The 22,689-nt window shown below is 49.7% G+C and overlaps 1 protein-coding gene across 1 annotated transcript; it reads left to right on the top strand.

The window, feature by feature from the left end:
• Positions 1-12,849: 12,849 nt before the first annotated feature.
• Positions 12,850-21,979, top strand: LOC144098119 (uncharacterized). The gene is made up of 2 exons (XM_077630662.1): positions 12,850-13,662; positions 21,764-21,979. The coding sequence occupies exons 1-2, from the start codon at positions 12,850-12,852 to the stop codon at positions 21,977-21,979; spliced, it is 1,029 nt and encodes a 342-aa protein (XP_077486788.1).
• Positions 21,980-22,689: the final 710 nt, after the last annotated feature.

Here is a 22,689-nt window from a genome sequence, read left to right as displayed (position 1 = left end):
CGCCAACAATACCGGCATCACCTCCACGGGCGCTTGGACCGGGAGCTTGTACGACGCAGCCAGCGACGCCGCCAGCAACGCCAGCCCAAGCACGCCGAACGCCGCCTCGACGCCGGATACTGGATCCATACAACGCCGCAGCTGCACCGAACCAACCGTGAGCACGAACGCCGACCGCTAATAGTAGAACGCTAGAAGTAGACGCTGGTAGCAGTGTGCCCGGGTCGTATATATTTATAGCCTTTGTGTTGTGTGTTAATTTTGTTAATTTTGTGTTATAGTGTGTGTGTGTGTCACGTAGGGTGTATTAAATGTTCGTTTGTGTGGGTGCACCCGACGCCTAGTCCATTTTTTCGGTCCGAGTGTTCTCAGGTGAGATCCGTGACACGGGCTCTGCGAGAGACAGCGCGAGTCCCCTTTGTAGCCACTCCATCGCGGAGACGCTGAGGTTGACGCCAGAAAGTTACGCCATTTTTCTCGCTTTTGACCATCAACAGTAAAACGGTGTTAGCATGAATGGAAATTTATTTCCAATCTCTTTTTTTGTCTGAAGGAAGAGCAAGTGACAGCGATGACTTTATCGAGACGAAGGCTGCTCGAAGGTGATGAGTTTAATCCTGGTTCTTGAGGCTGATTGGAATAGAGGTGAACCGTAATAATCATAATAAATGAAAACTTTCAAGCGCTGAAATATCGGTGGCAGTACACGGGTGGTCGACAATAAGCTCGACTACTCCTATGAACCATGGCTCCCATCCTGAACAGTTACTTTGACAGGTAAAAACTCATCGATCAATCAATAAATCAGTTAACGAAAATTGTGAACTTGCGCTCATCAATGCTACGACATGTGCCCTGAGTCCACGCTGTGGCACTCCGCAGTAGGCAGACAAGACTCTCACGAATGAGCTGCCCGAACAGGCGGTCATTGACTTACTTGATTCTCTAGTCTCGGCAGTCACTAAATTCCTTCCCCCGCTCCATTTTTGCACGCCTTTGTTCTTGGCTACAACCTAAAAATGGCGAGAGGGTGGGACACAAGTTGAACTAAGCCGACTTGAGCGAATTCTCTGTGCTCCTTCATTTACCAGAAAGGGTTCCAAACCACTCAAACATTCAGATTACAAAATAGCAGCTCTAAAACCCGCGCATGACCTCTTCCTGCAGATTTCGACTTAAACACTCCGAGAGTTCTATCCTGTCAATAGCGCATCGCGATTAGCACTGTAAGAGTGGTATTTGATAGGTCCGGAGGTGAAAGTGTATCGTGATGACTGCAGACAGGGTCCTTAGACTCCCCCTTAATTGGTGCAGAAATTTGAATCACTAATACCACAGTACTCGGAAGTGGCGGAAGTGGCGTTGTCAGCAGACGCCTGAAGTATGTGTGTTTGTGTGTGTGTTTGTACCCTTGGTGGGTGAGCTATAACAGTAAATATTTGTTTTCAATTCTTGTTTATATTTTTGTTCGGAACCCTCTTCCTCAAATGTACCCTTGAATGTATGTATGTATGTACGTCACCGAACTGGCATGTAGACTTTTGGACGAGCTTTTCTCCTGTGTTCTCCTCTACTCCGGGCTACGACTCTCGCAGCAGGCTTAATTGGTCGAAAATGGGTACCGAATGGCCCACAATTCAGATCTACTAGTTTTGATTACCTTCTCTGCCTTTCCGTTACCTGCTAACTTTCGACTGCGTACTGGTTTGATAGCGGATCAGTAATGCCGATGGTTTAAACGGGGCTAGGCTTGCGAGTGCTTGCCGAGCTTCCTACTGCCGTTTCATTTCTCCACGAAAGACAGACCATTAGCATGCCCTTACAAGCATGTCGTATCTCCTGTTGGCAACCAGACCCGAGATGAGTGCGCAGTATCGTCCCTCCCTGGCTTCGCCCTCGCACACGGCCTCCTCAGTGCTCAGGACGAGGTATTTCAGGAATGCCGATTCTTCCACCAGCATGCAGCGGACCATGTAGACTTGGAGGATGCCGTGTGGAGGGTACGGCGGTAGCCACATGACCGCCAGCTGCTCACTGGTGACGCTGTACACAGTCAGGTTTCTGGGAGGCGGCGGCACTGGGTGAACAGAGCAGAGCGTCACATCAGTGAAGGTACAGGTTCATCAATGAACCACAAGTTGCCGCAGTGGGGCATTAGAACACGGATTAGTTCAAGTTGTTTGGCAGAATGTTTAGGTTTGGTTAATGTTCTACAACAGGGCCCAGAAGCCAATCTTGTGGCCTTGGGACTTTTTACCAATTCTGTGACAGCACTTTTTTCTCTTACCCTTTTCAACTCCTTAACCCTTTTCTTCATGGCACGTTTCAGCTATCCACCCAGTGTGCCACAGTTACAGCCCCTTTCCTGCCTTTTGAGTCCATTAGAATTAAAACATGATCCGTTATTAGGTTTTAAACTTTGCCTAAATCAACCGAAGCTGGTTCTACTGGACACGGCAATGTGAGCTAAATTCAGCATTCGGGTGGGGATGTTCATTGCAGATAAACGAATGCCTAACTACCAAAGAAACTAAATGAGCTCGGCAAGCATGCGGCGATATTCAAGCAAGAACTGCATACGCACCACTCGACGCCATTGTGAACGTAATGTTCGCGCCTGGTCCCACACCGACGCTGTTTTTTGGCCAAACGATAAGGGTGTGCTCAGTGAAAGGAATGAGCACGTCCGTTTCCATTTCAAGTACGTCTCATGGCACAACCTTCTGGTCATCGGCTGGCGCCCACTCGTCCGAGGACGTCCGGTTAGTCAGGTAGCCAGTGATCGGGCCGTTGATTAATTTGCAGTCAGGCTGACTCCAGGAGACTTTGGCTGATCTATCCGTTCTTTCAACTAGCCGGAGCTGTTGCGGTGGTCCCTCGGGAGCTGTGATGATCCCAAATGTCACTCAGAATGAAGGCGAGCAGAGCCAGTACTGTGGCAAAGCCTTACTATGTGAAGTAACTGTGGCGTTTCTGATGGGAGCATCGAAAGAATATCAGGTAATAACCTCTGATGCAGGATCGCAAATAACTGTATACATTCCTCTCCAAACACTATGCAGTGTATATGTTAAAGAAGAGCTACCTTTTTTGCGCCTTCGGGGTTTTGTGTTGCACAAGAATATTTTATAAAATGCGCTGAAATTGCTGCTCTCAATTGCCGTGGACATGTGTTAGCTAAAGACAAGACTTTCATTGCTGAAGGTAAATATTCTCTTGATGGTAAAGTGAAACATTGGTGAGTATAGCATTTTTTGCTAGAGGCAGCGCATTATTTTGTAAAGTGATTATTTTTAAGCATGAAATTTTTTTTGTCCAGCGTTCATGGCATTCAGAAAAATCGCGCGCACTAGGAACCTGACGACCTCCTCTTCGAGGAACACTGTTGTAAGAAGCTTCCCTTAACTCTTCGTTCACTGAGTTCAAGTTCGACTCGAACCACCAACCATCGCATGCACTGTGCCGGATTCAGAACTAATTGTGCAACATATCATGATTAAAGCATCGTTTCTCAAACACCTCTGATAATATCGACGGCTCTTTGCCTTTTCCTGCGGATGGCTCATCTCGACCGAGCGTCATTTCGACATTCGCTAGGGGGGCGACCAAAAAAAATAGAGGTAAAATTTCCTTCTCTGCACGTCCTATTCACAGCAGTGGCAGTGCTCCTGCTTTTGCGAGTCGTCTAGGATCGTTGCACTTCACGACCTGTTCGCAGAGGACGGATGTCCTGCAGTGAAAGTGGCACATCCATGAAGCAGAGCTCTGGCATATTTGCCCTTTCGATCAGTACCAGTTGTCCTTTTTCATGTAATGCAGCAAAAAGCGACGTGGGAGATTATTATCAATAAAACAAAAGTGGCTGCAGAGCATCCACTACTGTTTCTTTTTTTACCTTTAACTCAATTTATAACGCAGTGCTTCGCTTTGTCTAGGCTCTTCCTTTACGTGAACTGTTCATGTCCAGCGTTAGCTGGTGTGGGGAGGTCGCTTGAGCAAATCAGAATGAACGATAAACAAAAATGAAGTCTAATCAAATCGGAAATGGCATATTAGACAAGCCCTTTTCTAAAGATAAATTTTAGCGTGCGAGAAAGTGACGTACGATACAACCTATGTAGTTTGTGATTACATTCAATAATTAAAAAGTTTTATGTAATGAACAACTAAGGCCGGAGCTCAGCAACGTGGCAGCTGGAGCCAAAAAGCTTTTCATAGATCTTTAGCTTGTTGAGTAGAAGGATCAGATTCGATTCTTGCGTCGCTTCTCGAACGCTGGAGACATCACTCTTTTCAGCTGACGTAGACGATGCTAATAAAAGAAGAATCAGGAAAACAAGCATTGAAGATACTCGCCTTCTTCCACAGTCTGCAGGCGGAAGTGCTTCCAGGGCCCGTGTGCGACCGTCGTTGCTAGTACCGATACCTTCTACTTGGCGGAAGGCCTTATGCTATGAACCACTATGGATGCATCGTAGGCCGGAGTGGAGGCGTTGAGCTTCTCGTAAGCTATAAACTCGGGGTACCTAAAGCAGTTGAAGTCGAGCATTTGAATTTCGAGGCAGGCGGCAGGAGCGCAGTACGCCGTTCGAGGCATAAGGCGATTGCCACCGAAGCCGGTACGTCTGGGGTGACACGTGCTTCCTGGAAACACTCCCCGCTTCTCCAGAAGCTGGTCCGCGACGGTGTACCGGCAGAGTAAAGAGAGAGTAACGGTAAAGATAATGTTGATGTCGTTCTCTTCAATCACTGTAGCTAGTATAGTGGAGCCGCGTTATATTACGCTATAGTTACTTTGCATGTTGTGTTCTTGCCAAAGACTCCAGCCAAGTCACCCACTGGACACCGATATATCTTATGTGCGGAAAAAAAAATGTTACCCGCTGGTTTCATTCAACGGCGAGACTCAGATTTTCGCGGATAGGAGGCTTTGTTGTTGGCTTTGAAAACTAGTATCGCTTTTATTTGCTACGAGAGGAGAAACGGTGCGCTTTCTTTGAGTTTTATGATGGATGTTTCACAAGTAGCACGTTTTGTGATCCTCTAATCATTCCTCTTTTTCATGGCCAGTACCAAGTTCTTAACGTGCTGTTTTGGTATACTAACAAGAACGATGTGCATATCCTGAAAATGATGTTTTGTTCCAATCATCATCAATAAATTTCGATTTCATTTCATTTTATAACGCTGTCCACCACCTCTGGAGCGAAGGCAGTTCGCCATAAGGGACGAGACTGTGCCCGAATTCTGGTGCCAAGGGGTCTTTTCCCAACGAGTGATGACGTTAGCATTGTTAACCTCCTTTGATCTCCTCAACTTAGCCTCGCCATTACGAAGACGGTGAATGTACCACACCTTGGAAACAGCGAGATAGAGTGTCTTTTGTGCTTCGGGGAGCTCTGACCGACGGTACCAAAGCCAGACGTTCAAAACGCCAGAGGCGAAGTGCGATGCAATAAACAACACACTCAAGCTAACCCCCATTCAACGGCATTGACTGGTGACTCATTTTTTATGTGCGCTAGTGCGCGAAGGGGCATATTAAGAAAACGTCAGGAAAAAGGTGATTGCTGGACAATTACGAGGCCTGCGTCTGAAAGCAGCAGCAGGGATTCCTCCGTCGTGCGCCACATAAAGGTACAGGAATATCGGTGAGGTTAAGGAAGTGTTGCTGTTGCACAACGTTAGGCAAGTCGTGAGTGCCCTAAATGAGGACAAAAAATGCAGGATACACAAAGTACCTATTCATATTCTTCACGATCAGGCATGCACAATCGTTGGCACGTCAGAATGGTTGGTAGTCAGCCACTCGGAACACTGGCTATATTTTGTCGCCTGCTTCTCCGATACGCCTTACGACTTTCACTGCTTCGTTTCAAAGCTATGACAAGGGCGAAATAACGTTTTTGTATGTGTTTGTGTTGTGGGCTACTTCTCAGCGCCCTCACAGTTGTGCTTCTTTCGATGCTCCGGAGAGTGCGCACGGACGCTGATAGGCTCATGGCTCCGCTGTCAGTGCACCGCTTAGTGAATTGAACAGTCTACTGTCTTAGTTTGAAGCCATACCACGGACGCCTCAATCCCGTCACCTGACATTGTAACTTGTATTGACCGAGGGCATTTAGCCAGGACTGTGTGAAAAACCTGCGAAAGCTTAGCTTAAAGCTTGAAAGGTTATTTGCAAAATGCAGAAATGTGTCTTTAAAAATGGCCGAGGAGTACACCTGCATCCCGCGTGGTGAATTCGTAGGGAATAGACTAGTGCACGAACTTGCCCTGGCTCCCCATCAGGCGGACTTGGACACGGTACTTAGAGTAGCGTCTCGTCTGAAAGATGTGGTCGTGGATACTGATCGCAGCAAAACGGCCACAACCGATTGGACTGTTAGCCTCCACTTCGGAGCTCACGTTGTCGCATTGCCACTGGGACCTCCCTGGAGGCTGAGAGAAGCGTTGTAGTGAGTCTTACATAAACAGAGTGGCCTGCTGGATTGTTACTGCAAAGCCCGCGAAAGAGGGGACCGGACATGATACCCCATCGAGTATATCAAACATCAGTTGTAGCTGACTTTCAGTGCTTTCCTTTTGTTCTCAGCCGGTTCATGTGTTATATTTTTGCTTCCTTCTTTCAGACTTTATGTAATGTCTTACCGCTAAAAAAAAGCACTAGTTTATAGGTAATTACATTTACTTTTTGTACGATGGACAACTGCGGGTAGCCAAGTAATCACTGCAATGGTGCCGGCGTTGTGAATTTTTTCCATCTCGGGTGCTTGTCAGAGGCTGCTCTTGAAATTTCTCGTCCACAGTTTACGGCCAGAAACGTTTCAAAAAGTGGACACTTAGTTATTTCATGATGAATTAAAAACGCAGGAAGGGACCGCATTTAAGCTCCAGGTTATAAAAGCCAGTGTTATCAATATACTGTTGCAGGATGGCAAGTTGAGCTAGTTGGGTTACGTTCATTTTAAAAGAAGCGCTTAGGTTGTGCACCTAATCGTCCGTCGTCTCTGTTCGCGTTGTATTTTTTTGTTAGAGTTATCAATGTAGTTCAGGGTTTGACGGAATATCGTCTTCCGAGTAGCTAACATTGCGGAAACAAACATACGCTCGGCAAAAATTATTTAAGTAGAAGAAAAAAAACGACATTTCGGGACCGTATACGGGGCTTGTGGCTAGTGTATGTTTAATATTTCCGCAATGTTATCAATGTATCTAGTTATAATTGGAAGGGGCAATTTACTGCGAGCTTGTAGTAGAGAAATTGTCATTTTGAGTCTCTTTAAAGAGTGACTCAAGAAAAACATATCAACGATCATCATTATCTTTGGTCACTCTATAGATAAAAAAGCATTCTGAGGCTAAAATGCTTCAGTGAGTGAATCAGCAAGTTTTTTTTCTGTTTTAAATCTCAGCTGAGGCTGTCATTGCGGCCTGACGTCTCCTTCTGTCACACCATGCAACCATATCGCTGAATATTTAAGTTATAATAAACCCGGTCTTCCTCATCAAACTACCATCGGCTATTGTTTTTCAGGCAAAAAATATATGCTTTTCACCAACAATCAAGCGCATTGTACTTAAAGTTCGTTCTTTGACAGAGACATGTTCAGCAGCAATAAGTGGTAACATATTGGGTAAAAATATCTCACCTGCCACATCAGCTAAACTGTTCCATCCGTAGTCTCGTTATGGCTCAAGTTGTGCGGTGCAGACAGCGGTGCTGAAAAAAATTGTAAAATGAACGAGGGTAAGGGAGAGATGGGACGCTTGCGTGTGGATTCAGATCTGTCACATGAATACACCAACCTTCAATTGCAAATTAAGTTAGCCTATGATATTGGAAAAATCGTCTTTGAGTTTAGGTTTATTCGTCGAAACTCAATACCTATTACTTGATGCTTCTAAACCACTGTCCTGTGAAGACGTTCTTCCTCAGAGACTCCTGTACTTCTTATAGCGTAGAACACAAGACAAGTCTCTGCTTCTTGCTTCCGTTCTACTTTGGCTGCCGTCCGCAATGCCGTTATCTTAAAGGGCAATTCCACTACTTTTAGAGGATTCCGCGATATTCAAGGATTAAACTACTTATTGGCTCTAGGTGTATATTTTTGCGCTAGCATCTAAAATAGTACGCGTAATCGACGGGTGATTTTAGGCTTTTTCTCAGTGCCCAAGAGATGTGCGGGCAAGTTTGATGTGACGTCAGGGAAGGTGAGATTTAACATTGGCGCTGCCATCAACAACGCCCTGCTGTGCCTCCTTTGATGCTTCCAAACAATTTTCGGAGGGCGTTGCCTTAGGTGGCGTACTTACTTCCCCTCAAAGCAAGAGCTTATGCATTGGAAATTTACTGGTGCCTCGATGATGTCATCATGCGCCTCCCCCTTGGCGCTGTGTGCTGCGGAGAAGCTTGAACGCCATCACGATTGCAATGGACGATTGTGTCACCACTTCAGATGCTAGCCAAACAGCACTTGGCATGCTTTACCTGCCAGTTTCACACATTCGGCCACTTTAAGCACGTCGATTTCTAAAACATATGCGATTGCCCTTTAAACGAAGAGACGAAACTCGGTTGGAGCCTTATACCTAAGCAGGATTCAGCTTTTTTCTTAGTATTTGCTTTTGAAAAAGGAGCACTTTGGAGAACCATATCCAGGTTTCGTTCTGACTGAGATCACGAGATGAGCTTTCTGACGCCCTCCTGATGTTTGCGCGAAAGCAAAAGACTCCGTTTTCATTATTCTTTGTATATTAGTTGAAGCAGGAGTATCTTTCCCGCAGTTCTTAATATACTAGTGACTTTGGTAGTCAGATCTAGTCTTTGTGGTTCCGTTTGTTTCATTTTCCATATTCAGTTTTGTAGCGATAGCTGCATTAGGGTATCATTCTGACCCTTCAGCGTGGTGGCGCCGTAGCGATGGCGGCGCCACCACCGGTGTACAAAAATCCTAGGCCTCCGAATATCATGGCGCTCGTGCCCGTGCTTTAGTAGAATGGTGGCGACAACGCCGCTGGACTAACATATACCGTCTTAAGCATAGCATTGTAGGAGATAAGCATCGAAGATGGCGTTGCTCAACGCATTTCGGCTATTGCCAACCGCAGTCTGCTGCTTAAGTGCCTCTTGAAGCTCTGACTGTCTATCTGACGAATGGCTTTCCAGGCGTCGGAGAAACCGTCTTGGGTGCGAGTAGCGAAGTTGCTGTCGATTCTGGTCAATTCGTTGCTGTAACGGTCATCTGGCCAGATGATGGTGGCAGCCCCATGGATTGAACGAAGTAGCGCCGTTCTCCAGTCGTCCCCGATCAATCCAGGTTGCAAAACGAGGCTCGCTGTTCTGTTGAAGACCCTCTCGAGGAACTGTTCTACTGTGGCTCGCTGCTGAGCAGTGACTTGCTCCTTGTCGGCGACTGCGAGAAGCATGTTGCAGGCAGACTCGATCGGCAAGCTGCAGAAAATGACGTGAAAGTCTTTTTCCAAAGTATCAGGCATTTCCATGGCTTTAAGTACGGCAGCATTCGTCAGGGAACCCAAGACATGTGCTACACACAAGCTCACGTGGGCCATGACGTCACGTGGAGTGTGGTCGCGAAAGAGCCTTCCTACGAGTTTTATGTCTCTGAAGTCACTGGCCACAACTTCGTCTTCAACAGTAATTGGTGGTGAGGCGTTGAAGGCGCATTGCAGTGTGTCTGCTCAATCACGAGGAGAAAATGCTTGCACCACATCGGCGACACCTCTGACGTTGCTGATTCAGAATGTCACATCAGACAGCCCAGGGGCGTAGCTCAGCTCACGGTCAATGCTCCTGTGAATCACTCCACCTGAACCTTTTGGCCAAGATGAGGGTTTGATATTCTTCCGAAATACCTATTTGGACAAGATCTTCGTGTACAGATCGATGAGCTCCACATGGTCGAAGAGACTGTTCCATAAGACCGCTATTCTTGATGGCATCAAGCAGGCTGCACGATTGCTCACGTTGCCAGACGGTATGAAGGTCGATGTCAAACCGTAAAGGAAGCCTCCATTTGACGGCGAGGTTCATGAGCGAGCGAAGTGGTTTCGCACCACTTCTAGGCAGCGACTCAGATAGGTCGTCAGGCCAGAGCAGTCCCTGCGCCTTCATAAAGGCGCGAAGTCGCCTCGTCGACCCATGCTGGTCGGAAGTGCCCTTGTCCACGCACAGAGACGACATTGCAGATGCATGGTCGGCCATCGATGATGAAGCAGCGTTTTCATTTCCAGATCTTGGTGCGGCTAGCTTCCAAGTCCACTACACGGTGGCTTCCTCAATGAGGGTGCGCGTGAGAAGGTAACACGGTTGCCAGCCGGCGCACACGAAGCGTCCAAAATCTTCGCAGGGGTCTAGCTGGCTGCTCCGAAGAGTTATTCCAATGTGCAGCGCGTGCTCGCGGCAGTCAAACGAGTCACAGAAAATTCTCGCTCCGTCGGGTAGGGTACGAAACAGAGATGTCTTGAGGTGCACCAGGAGATACATCACGATGCCCACAGCGCACGATGCTAGAAGAGTGACGACGGCACCTCGCTTGTCGCTACTTGTCAAGTGTGGCGTATGTTCAAGAATCGGCTCCGCAGAAAGACGACCAGCTTCAGCCTGGAAATGACACGCAGAAAGCTGGCTTAGGTTGTGTGTCGAAAAGCTGGCCGTAAAGGCACAATTAACTTACGCGTCGTTATAAATTCGGGTTCGAAATGCGGTTGGATCCTCAAGTTAATGCCCTCATTGAAATAGGGTCCTCTTGGTGTTGAGCTAAAAAAATGATGGTTGATTTGCGCAGTAAGGCGAAATTCAAATTAGGTGTGCCAGCACTTAGGTTTTCACTTCGGTTCCAGTGTTCGGTAGCGATATTGGGTTAATGCCCATATATGCGGAATCGGTCGTTCTTCAGTTTACAATCACAGATGTGCCGAGAGTTCTCATACCACTCCTGGGCCCTGGCACAGTGGTACAGAGGTTAAGTGTTGTGATACTCAGGCCTTCCCTAGAAACCTTACAGTCACGAAGAAAGGCTTTGGACTGACAACCATTGGCGAGATCAGATTGGGGGTTTTAGTGCTCGCCAATAAAAATGACGGATGGTTTAGTGTGGTCACATCAAATCAGGTGAAACCGGCACTTAAATTATAACAGTTATCACTTCAGTTTTGGTTTAGATTCGAGGCTTGGTTGAGGGTAATCTGGTAGCGGTGTGTTCCGCATCCCACGGATGGAAGTTGATGAAGGCGACGGCATCCAAAGAACAGCACGAGAGACTGGCAGTTAAACACGCAGGATATTCGGCTGCGGCGAAGACATAGTGGTCAAAGGTAGTGGCCAGTGAAGCTGGTCTGTCTGCCAGGCCGCGGATTCGAATCCCACACGCGGCCATAAACTGTTTTGTCATAAACACTTTTGCATATTGGCCATAAAGCTTGCGGGCAAGTTACCCAGAACCCGGTGGACAGGTTGCCACCTGCTCACCGTTTCAGGTGGGCCTCCTGCGAGAGTCTTCAGAGAGAGAAACATTCGCGAAATCTGAGATCGGGGGTTATGGTGTTGCGCACTAAAAATGGAGTTGCTTAGGGTACCCAACGATAGGAATAGGCAATTGGTCACGTTAAGGGAAACTTAACTATCATCTACTGACTTCGTCTGACATTTTTTTTTTTGCGGCAATCGCAAGGTCTTTTCCTGAATAAAAAAATTAGGAGCGATCAATTGCATTCATGCAGAGGAAATGGAGTTGCTTAAAAATGTTGCTTTTTCTGCTCTCACTCGCCCATCTATTCCAGTTCTTCGTTGTTTTTCACTTGCCAGTATATTCCACTTCTGACTCTATTCCAATTCCGACTATGCAACTACACAAAATGTGTCACATTCATAGATTGCACAGAGAGAGTCCTCGAACCACTACCGGCGCAGATGCTAAGGGATGCAGTACTGCATTGAAGGGTGTCTATTCCAAATTCAACCTCCGGTGGGCTTGTGAAACCAATTTTGCTCTTCCCGAGCACTGCGAGAAGGAATAGCTCCCGAAAATCCTGATTTTTGCACTGATAGTTCTCTAGGAGGCGGTACATTTATAACGTAGGCCTGGTGTTGTCTGAGTGATTTTCTTCTAAGCCATATTCATTCCTGCTGAGTCATTCGTCTGGCGTCTCTTCCTCTCCCCTACAAGGGAAGAAGGGGGGGTTAGAAGCAGGACGAGAGATGCTGGTTAGGTGGCAGGTGGAGAGGCAAACTACCCTGATTTCACACAGACTCTGCCACGGACATTGAGGCCGCTGGAAAGTTTTCGCCATCATGGCGCTCAGAATACTATCGCATAACAAAATGTCCGCCTGTGATGCTCAGAAGCGCAGCAGAACAATTTAAAATATTTTTTTCCGTTTGTACTCTCGCTTTAGCATGGTAGACGGCGTCTGGAAACCTTTCATCGAAGATACGAAGCATGGTCAGGCACCGTGTCAGTGCAGTTACCGTACCTAGTACAGTGAATCTACCCCGTCGCCTAGGCGGCGTGCACTGATGATGATGACAGTAGCATTAACTGAAGCGCGTAAGTTTTATTTAGAGCACTAAGCTTTCGAGCACTAAGTTCGTTTTAAGAATATTGCTACGGACGCTGGGAGGACGACGAAGTGGTTGGTAACGAAGACGACACTGAGGTGCGCGGTTGTGTGCTGAGAGTCTACTCCAAGCCATCGGTTCCTTGCGTAGCAGGTTACCTCTGCTCTTTCTACTGCTGCTTCTAGCCGCCACGTATCATTTGGTGGAGGTTGCTAAATTCAATCCCCGACCTCAAGCTGGCTCTCTGTCGTGGCCGCCGTCTCGCCAACATGTCTACCGAGTCCGAGCCATCTCCCTCTCCGTCAACACGGCCAGCGGTCGTCGTCGCCCACCACCGCGAACCGGGCACGTTCTGCGGCATAGACGACGTTGATGCGGACGACTGGCTGGCCCTTTACGAACGCGTCAGCACGCATAACCGGTGGGATCCAACGCTGATGCTCGCTAATGTGATATTTTACCTGACCGGCACCGCGAGAGTGTGGTTCGAAACCCACGAAGATGACTTGACCTCATGGGACATATGTAAGCAGAAGCTCCGGGACCTCTTCGGAAAACCCATCGGCCGCCAACTCGCCGCCAAGAAGGCACTCGCGTCCCGCGCCCAAACTTCCTCCGAGCCATACATAGCCTACATACAAGACGTCCTCGCCTTGTGCCGTAAAGTTGATAAAGAAATGTCCGAAGCAGATCGAGTTGGCCACATACTGAAAGGCATTGCCGACGATGCCTTTAATCTGCTTCTATGCAAAGACTGTTCCACGGTCGCTTCTGTTCTTGAGGTGTGCCGCCGTTTCGAGCAAGCCAAACACCGGCGCATTTCTCACAGTTTCGACCGCCTGCCGAACACTGCTGCTAGCTCCTCCTGTGACGATCTGCCAACATTGCGGCAGCCTTCCGACCCGGCTAACTTAACCCGTATCGTGCGCCGCGAACTGGAGGCGATGACGCCCGCTGTTTCTTCCTTGCCACTGCCGGACAACACCTTGGCCCTCATCCAAGCCGTCGTTCGCCAGGAGGTTGCGAACTTGGCCGTCCCTTCTCGCGTCGTGGACAACGCTCATGCCAGCCCGGACCCTCCAGTGATCGCAGCTGCCACTTACAGTCGCCGCTTCTCGCCTCGGTACCGATATCGCAATCCTGCCGAATGGCGTACCTCTGATGACAGGCCGATCTGTTTTACCTGCTCTCGCGTCGGACACATCTCCCGTCACTGCCGCAGCCGTTGGTCCCCGCCACCTCGCCCCTACTCCTTCGTCGACCGCCGCAACGACTACGGCCCGCACCGCTTCACACCACGACCCGATCCACTCCCTGACGAGCCCGCTCCGCACGCTCGTGGTTCCAGCCGCTCACCTTCCCCATTAGGCCGCCGCTCCCGTTCTCCTCCCACACGCCGCAGCCCTTCTCCTTCGACCTCCCACCATTTCTCGGAAAACTAGCCGATGCAGCCCCCGGAGGTGACGCTGCATCATTGACCCGGCCTGAAAATCCTCTCTTGACCCCCGCTGCCCAACTTAATCTCTTGAATGTTCTCGTGGATGGTGTCCCGGTCCTTGCCCTCATTGATACTGGCGCCCAAGTGTCTGTCCTGAGCTCTTCTTTGCGCCGCCGTCTGAAGAAAGTTTTAACGCCTGCCGCCATGTCCATGGTTCGCGTCGTCGATGGCAGCCCCGCTGCCGTGATTGGAATGTGCACTGCGAGAGTCAGCATTGCCGGTCGTCATATACCCGTTCTGTTCACCGTCCTGACCCGGTGCCCTCAGGATATAATCGTTGGCCTTGACTTTTTAACCGCCCATTCAGCTCTTATTGACTGTTCGTCAGGCCTTCTTCGATTGGATCTGCCCCTGTGCAATGACCACTCCACCAGCTCACCTCGCCTTCAATCCACCGAGTTTGCTCGTCTCCCACCACAAATTGCTGTCTACATCCCTCTGTCGCCTTCTCCTCCCGTCCCTGATGGAGACTACGTCGCCTGCCCTATCACCGCTGTGATTCTGAATCGTAATATCCTCTTTCCCCACACCATTGTCCACATCACCAACAACTGCACCTGCCTCCCTGTCCTCAACTTCAGCCTGTCCCCTCAGGTACTTCCGACCGGCATTTCCCTTGCTGATCTGTCCCCATTGACCGACTGCACAGTTTCTGTCCTGGCTCCTGACCGAACGACTGCCGTCTCCGATGTCCCTACATCGCAACCCTCCCGTGAGGACTCGATTTCCCGGATGATCGCGGCCGATCTGCCCTCTGCTGATTCTACAGCTCTTCACAGCCTTTTGTCCTCCTACAGTGATATTTTTGACTTTGGGGATCGTCCCTTAGGTCAAACCTCTGTTGTCGCCCACCACATTGACACCGGCGAACCCGCCCTATTCACGGACGGCCCTATAGGGTCTCCCTCGCAGAGCGCCGTGTTATTCAGGCAGAGGTGGACAAGATGCTGGCCCACAACATCATCGAGCCTTCGAGTAGTCCTTTGGCGTCCCCTGTCGTGCTTGTTAAAAAGAAAGATCAAACCTGGCGATTCTGCGTCGATTACCGCCATCTGAACGACGCTCTCGACTGCTTGCACGGCGCCAGTTACTTTTCCTCCATCGATCTTCGCTCAGGGTACTGGCAGATCGTTGTCGATGAACGGGATCGGGAGAAAACCGCCTTTGTCACCCCGGACGGCCTATACCAATTTAAAGTTATGCCTTTCGGCCTGTGCAATGCCCCTGCGACCTTCGAGCGCATGATGGACTCCCTCCTGCGCGGTTTTAAGTGGACGACATGCCTCTGCTATTTAGATGACGTGATTGTTTTTTCGTCCACATTCCAAAGCCACCTGCATCGCCTTTCAGCCATCCTTGCCGTCTTCCGCCACGCTGGTCTTCAGCTGAACTCGAAGAAATGTACCCTCGGCCGCCGTCAGCTCCAGGTCCTTGGACACTTGGTCGATTCTGCTGGGATCCAACCCGACCCCGACAAAGTCCGCGCCGTGCGTTCATTTCCTACTCCGCGCTCCTCCGGTGATGTGCGCAGCTTTCTCGGTCTATGTTCCTATTTCCGCCGGTTCATCCAGAACTTTGCGGAAATAGCCCGACCTCTTACCACGCTCCTCAAGAAGGACATCCCGTTCTTTGGGGACCCCCCCAAGCTTACGCCTTCAGAGCCCTTATCAGTGCCCTCACTGCTCCACCTGTGTTGGCGCACTTTGATCCTTCAGCCCCTACGGAACTTCGGACCGATGCGAGCGGCCATGGCATTGGTGCCCTACTTGCTCAGCGGCAACGCAACAAGCTTCGCGTTATTGCGTACGCCAGCCGTCTCCTTTCTGTGTCAGAGCGCAACTATTCTATCACCGAGCGGGAATGCCTCGCTCTGGTTTGGGCTATTGCAAAATTCCGCCCTTACTTGTTTTGGCACCCTTTCTCTGTTATCACGGATCACCACGCCTTATGCTGGCTTTCTTCGCTCAAAGACCCTACTGGCCGGCTGGGGCGCTGGGCTCTTCGCCTTCAAGAGTACACATTTTGTGTCGTCCACAAGTCCGGCCGCTTGCACCAGGACGCGGATTGCTTGTCCCGTTACCCTGTCGATCCGCCTTCCTCCAACGAATGCGAGGCTGACGCCTGCGTCTTATCCATCTCGGCCTCCCGCAACATTGCGCAAGAACAGCGCTTGGATTCGTCGCTACGTTCCCTGATCGACCGCCTCACTGCCAACCGCTGTGATGCGTCCCTCGCCCCGTTTGTGCTCCATGAGAACGTCCTCTACCGGCGCAATATGCGGCCTGACGGCGCTGACCTCTTGCTCGTGGTCCTTCAACACCTGCGCAGCAGCGTCCTTAAACAGCTTCATGACGTTCCCACTGCCGGTCATCTTGGAGTCTCCCGCACCTACGACAGCGTGCGCCGCCGCTTCTTTTGGCCCGGTCTATACCGTTCTGTCCGCCGTTATGTAGCCGCTTGCAAACTGAGCCAACGGCGGAAGACGCCCTCGGTTCTCCCTCCCGGGCACCTTCAGCCGATTCCCATCCCCGTAGACCCCTTTTCCCGTGTCAGCCTCGACCTGCTCGGCCCTTTTCCGGTGTCTGCTATGGGAAACAAATGGATCGCGGTCGCGACGGACTACTCCACGCGCTACGCTATTACTCGAGCGATCCCAACCAGCTGCGCAACTGATGTCGCTGACTTTCTCCTGCACGACGTCATACTCCACCACGGTGCTCCCCGTCACCTGCTCACCGATCCCGGTCGCTGCTTTCTTTCCAAAGTGGTCGCCGAACTCCTCCGCTCCTGCTCCGTCCGTCATCAATTCGCCACGGCCTACCATGCGCAGACGAACGGCCTCACTGAACGTCTGAACCGTACCCTCACCTACATGATTTCCATGTACGTCTCCGACCATGACCGCAACTGGGATATTAGCCTCCCATTTGTTACATTCGCCTACAATTCTACGCGTCACGATACAGCCGGTTTCTCCCCTTTTTACCTTCTCTTTGGCCGCGATCCTTTGCTGCCCTTCGACAGTGTACTGCCCGCCACCGCCTCCACGAGTCCTTACGCTCGGGACGCCATCGCTCGCGCCGACGCTGCCAAGTCAATCAGAAACGACGTCATGACTGTCGCCGTCGTGAAGTCACTTACTCTCCTGGCTCCCTTGTGTTACTCTGGATTCCTTCCCGCCGTGTGGGCCTTTGTGAAAAACTGCTCCCCCGATATACAGGCCCTTATCGGGTCGTACGTCCGGTGACCGCGGTGACGTACGAGATCACCCCGCTACATCCGCCATCTCCGGCCGCTGCACCCCACACCGACATCGTCCATGTGTCCCGCCTCAAACCTTACAACTCGCCTTCTAGCTGGCCTGTGTAGTGCGCACCGGGACGGTGCTTTTGCCGCGAGGGGGGGTCATGCTACGGACGCTGGGAGGACGACGAAGTGGTTGGTAACGAAGACGACGCTGAGGTGCGCGCTTGTGTGCTGAGAGTCTACTCCAAGCCATCGGTTCCTTGCGTAGCAGGTTACCTCTGCTCTTTTTACTGCTGCTTCTAGCCGCCACGTATCAATATAAACAAAATAATACAGGTGATGTCATCACTTCCATATCTTGAACTTCATTAGACCCCTCCACGTAACCCTTTCTTCTTATTCTCCCAAATCCGTCCCATTAACGGAGCAGTGTTAGGAGAAAAACGTAATCAAATGCCGCATGGAATCTGGCGGAGTGACATGATCCGCCCCTGGCGCAGCTTGATTCCTACGAGAGCTTGTCTCCAAGCGAACTTGGCTATAGTGACGAAAAAGGAGACAGTATTCCAGTCCATGAGAGAGACACTTTAGCACGGATGGCAAATTTTGCAAATTATAACTAACGTGGCTTAGTGTACTTACTGTCATTATACTTTACTATTTTGTTATTATGCTTTATTCTCACGGCTGTCCTATAAGTACAGCGATTCATGTCCCCTGTTCCGTGAAAGCACGAGTAGAAGTCTCCGTCTTGCTAGTCGTGACCGCGCCTGCCGCGTGCCCAGTTTTAACGCGACAGCGTCAAAGACGCTCGTGTCGCAGAAAAGCCAATGTCGTCAGCGTCTTTGGCCGTGAGTGAAAAGTTCCGCATCTCAGTGGACACCTGAAGAGCGCCGTAAGGAAAGGGATTTTCCTTCCCTTACGGCGGGGTACGGCTGTCCAGCGAGAATTGTGAGACAGGCGTCCTTTCCTTTACTTAAAACAAATTTTCATTTCAATTTCCTTCTCTTATGGGCCCGTTCGCGTACTCTCTCAAGGTTCGCGTACACCAAATAAACATAGATAACCACGAGAGCAGCAGATTGGACATCCGTCGTCATAGCTCAGTTGGTAAGAGCACCGGAAGCGATATTCGGAGGTCGTGGGTTCGGATCCCACCGGCGACATGGTTGTTTTTTTTGTTGCTTTATAAGTAATTTTCTTTAAGCGATTTATTAATCTAAGTATTATTATCCCACTGACAAGCGCAACACATTAAAAAAATAAATAACGTTCCCCTATGCACCTTGCTTTTGGTGACTGTTGGCTCCCTTCATAAGTTTGTCAAACGGGACCCTCATTTACTTTACCTTGTCTGCTAATAGCTTAACGAGGGTCTCGGTTCCGGCAGTCTTGATGCCACAGGTTGCTTAAGAGGGCTCTCGCACAGTTTCCGCCCTCGCCGTTAGATGACGTTCTACGTCACACTCGCGGTATAACAGGACGTGCTACGTCCACCGCTATGGTCGAGGGTGGCGCTGGTGAACACTCTCAAGGTTCGCTTACACGCAGTAAACATAAATACCCACGAAAGCAGCAGATTGGACAGCCGTCGCCGTCACTCAGTTGGTAAGAGCACCGGAAGCGATATTCGGAGGTCGTGGGTTTGGATCCCACCGGCGGCATGGTTGTTTTTTCTGCTGCTTTATAAGTAATTTTCTTTAAACCGATTGATTGGCACTACAAATAAAAAAAAGATTAAAAACATTCCCCTATGCCCCTTGGTTTCCGTGACTTGGCTTCCTTAATATGTTTGTCAAACGAGCCCCTCATTTCCTTTACCTTGTCTGCTAATAGCTTAACAAAGAAGGCATTATCTTGTCGTGCCTCCAATCTTCACTCAAGAAGTCCTGCCATGAAATGATTGGGGAGAGCATTGCAGCCCAATCAAACAGATTAAGCGCGAATGGCTATCCGGCTCACCTCATTTCCAGGGAAGCGGAAAAATTGCTTAGGCACGTGAAGTATGGGGCTCGGCCGAGTGCAAGAAATGAAAATAAAAATAAAAATAAAAGGCCGGCAGTGGTTCCATATGCGCACAGCATGTCCCATGGGCTCAAAAAAGTGGCAGGCAGATATGGCGTTGACGTCGTATTTTCTGCCCCGAAGAAATTAGGCAGAATGTGTAGACAGGTAAGGCAGAGGCAGGAGGGAAACAAAAGGGCTTGTCAGGTGCGCCATGTTTCCCCTTATGTACCTTGCGAGGTAGGGGTAGTATACCAAATTCCCTTCTCGTGTGGCGCCACATATATTGGCCAAACAGGAAGATGCATCAACAAGCGACTTATGGAACATGAGAACACCAGAAAAAAAGACCCCCTGTCACACGTGGCGGTCCACTGTAGAAGGTGCAAATGCAAACACGAAAAAGAGTACGAAAAAAGAAAAACAGAAGGAGACCCTCTCAGTAAAGGTGCATTCCGTTGCAAGAAATGCAAATGTACCCCCGACTATAAGAACACCAATATCGTGTTTCGCCATTGTGATAAGATGACGCGAGACGTTTTTGAAGCTTTTCTTATACGTGAGAAAGGCGCAACGTGCATTAGTTGCCCATCGGTCGGCCTTTCCGAAGGGGAGATTGGATATCTGGCGTCACATGTGGCATGAGTTGACTATGGTGGCTATTAATCTTTCCTAACTCTGTATATATTTTGTGTGTTTTTTCAATAAACCCAGTTGTTAGTCAGCGCATGTTTGTCTTTACACCTCAGTTTCCACGTCCCGTCTTTGTTGCGCTGTTTCAAAATGGATACAAAATAAATAAAAGATGACATTGTTGGACTTGGTGGCATCGTCCCACTTGTTATCTGTGCTCACCCACTCGTATGATGTGAGCGAGTCTTCAGCGTCATGATCGTCAGTACCGCTGAAGAGTGCCGGGTCCCGCTGCCGGAGGGAGCCGGAAGGGAGGACTGGTGAGCCAACCTGCACGGCTTGATGGCGGGCGGCTTCAGGCATAGCGGGGGTCGGTAGCGTGCGGTTGCACAGGTCCAGGGTGGTACGAGGGTGTTAAACTGAACCTCGACTAAATGTAATGGGGGCTGAGGTTCACGCTCAGGCGGCGGCGAAACCACGGCGGCGACCAAGTATCTCGTCTGTTCAGGTCAGCAGGCGCTCGGTCTGATACTGCGGCTACTTCTTCTTCTACTTTTCCTCAGTAGATATAGGACGATGCCCTGTTTCTTCTTCACAGTAAATATATATATATATATATATATATATATATATATATATATATATATATATATATATATATATATATATATATATATATATATATATATATGCCATCGCTCCGAGCGAGACCCTGCTCAGCCAGACCGTCGGCGGACCAACGCTGCTTCACCCCTGCTTCCATCGTCCCAGCGTCACCAAATAAACCCCTCTTACGTTACCATTGCGTGTGTATATATATATATATATATATATATATATATATATATATATATATATATATATATATATATATATATATATATATATATATATATAAACCCCTCTTACGTTACCATTGCGTATATATATATATATATATATATATATATATATATATATATATATATATATATATATATATACACGCAATGGTAACGTAAGAGGGGTTTACTTGGTGACGCTGGGACGATGGAAGCAGGGGTGAAGCAGCGTTGGTCCGCCGATGGTCAGGCTGAGCAGGGTCTCGCTCGGAGCGATGGCAGTGCGGCTGGGCTAATGCCCATCTTCTACACAAATGCCCCGGTGAGAAAAGGAGCCATCCTGACGACTCAAGGTGCCGACTGTACAATCGGATCGTGGTACGGCTTTAGGCGTTGAATCTGCACAGTCTCGGGGCCACGGCGGCGGAGGTCGGTAGATGGCGTTAGTGGCTGAATAATGTACTTGACTGGTGAGGTGCGCTCTAGGACGCGGTAGGAGCCATGACATTGAGAAATAAGTTTCTGGTAGGGGTCTGGAGTACGGGAGGGTATCCAAGGCACACGAGTGAACCGGGTGGGAAGGCTGATACAAGCTGATCTTTGTCATGGCGGTATTTGTGGCGTCGCTTAGTGTCGGTCGTGAGCGACCTTCTTATCTGGTGGCAGTGTTCAGCGTGCTGGGCAGCTTCAGACATAGGTGTACACTCAGATGCGGCAGGGCGGTAGGGAAGAACTGTGTCGATGGGGCAGACGGATGCCGGAAGTAAAGCAGAAGAAACGAAGACAAGCCGGTGATGTATTGTGTAGCAATGTTATAGGCGTACGTTATACAGTGGAGACGGAGGTCCCAGTTCTTCTGTTTGGCAGCGATGTACATGGCCATCTTGTCACCAAAGATGCGGTTAAAGCGCTCGGTTAGGCAATTTGTTTGTGGATGGCATGTGGTGCAACTCTGATGAATTATATTGTTTCGGCAAGCAGAGCTTCAACGACGGCAGACAAGAAGACGCGCTCTCTGTCCCTGAGCAGTTCACGAGCAGCCCCGGGGTGAAGAATGAAATGGTGCAGAATGAACGACGCCACATCACGAGCGGTAGCAGCCGGGAGCGCAGCAGTCTCAGGATACCTTGTCAGGTGATAAATGGCAACAATGATCTAGCGGTTGCGAGCGGCGGTGTACGGCAAAAGGCCATATAAATCGATTCCAACCCGGTCTAAGGAGCAGCCAGCGGCGCGATGAGGTGGTTGCTTACGGCGTTATCAGGCCATGCACGAGCGGACGTACTTGATTATGAAGTTGTTGATGCCGCACCAGTGGTACCTGAGACGGATGCGAGTTTAAGTCTTGAGTACTCCGGCAGGACCGAATTGCGGGTCAGCGTGAAAACAGGTGCAGATTTGGGAGCGTAGAAGGTGGTGTGTGAAAAGAAGCCACTTGCGTCCATCAGGGTCGTAGTTACGCCGATAAAGGAGGTTTTCGCGAATGGCAAAATGTGAAGCTTGGCGCCGAACGGTGCGGGATGCGGGAACCGTAGATGAGTACGAGAGAAAGTCGAGAAGACAGGCAATCCACTTATCTCTACGCAGCTCTGAAGGCATGTCGCTGATGGTGAGAGAAGGCGCAGTGGCATTGGGGGCGGAGAAGCTGGCGATCTCGGCCGGTAGCGGGGGGAGAACGGGACAAGGCATCGGTGTTTTGGTGCTTGCGGCCCGACAGGTGGACGACGCGCGTGGTATATTCTTGGAGGCGGAGAGCCCATCCAGCCAGGCGGCCGGAGGGATCTTTTAACGAAGAAAGCCAACAAAGGGCACGGCGGTCCGTGACGACGTCAAAAGGACGCCCAATGAGCTAAGGGCTAAACTTGCCGAGAGCCCAAACGAGGGCCAAGCACTCTTTTTCCGTCACG

This window comes from Amblyomma americanum, chromosome 7 (assembly GCF_052857255.1).
Source record: "Amblyomma americanum isolate KBUSLIRL-KWMA chromosome 7, ASM5285725v1, whole genome shotgun sequence".
Classification (NCBI taxonomy): Eukaryota; Metazoa; Arthropoda; class Arachnida; order Ixodida; family Ixodidae; genus Amblyomma; species Amblyomma americanum.
The sequence above is the reverse complement of the archived record's forward strand: the minus strand, read 5'-3'. Positions and strand labels throughout refer to the sequence as shown.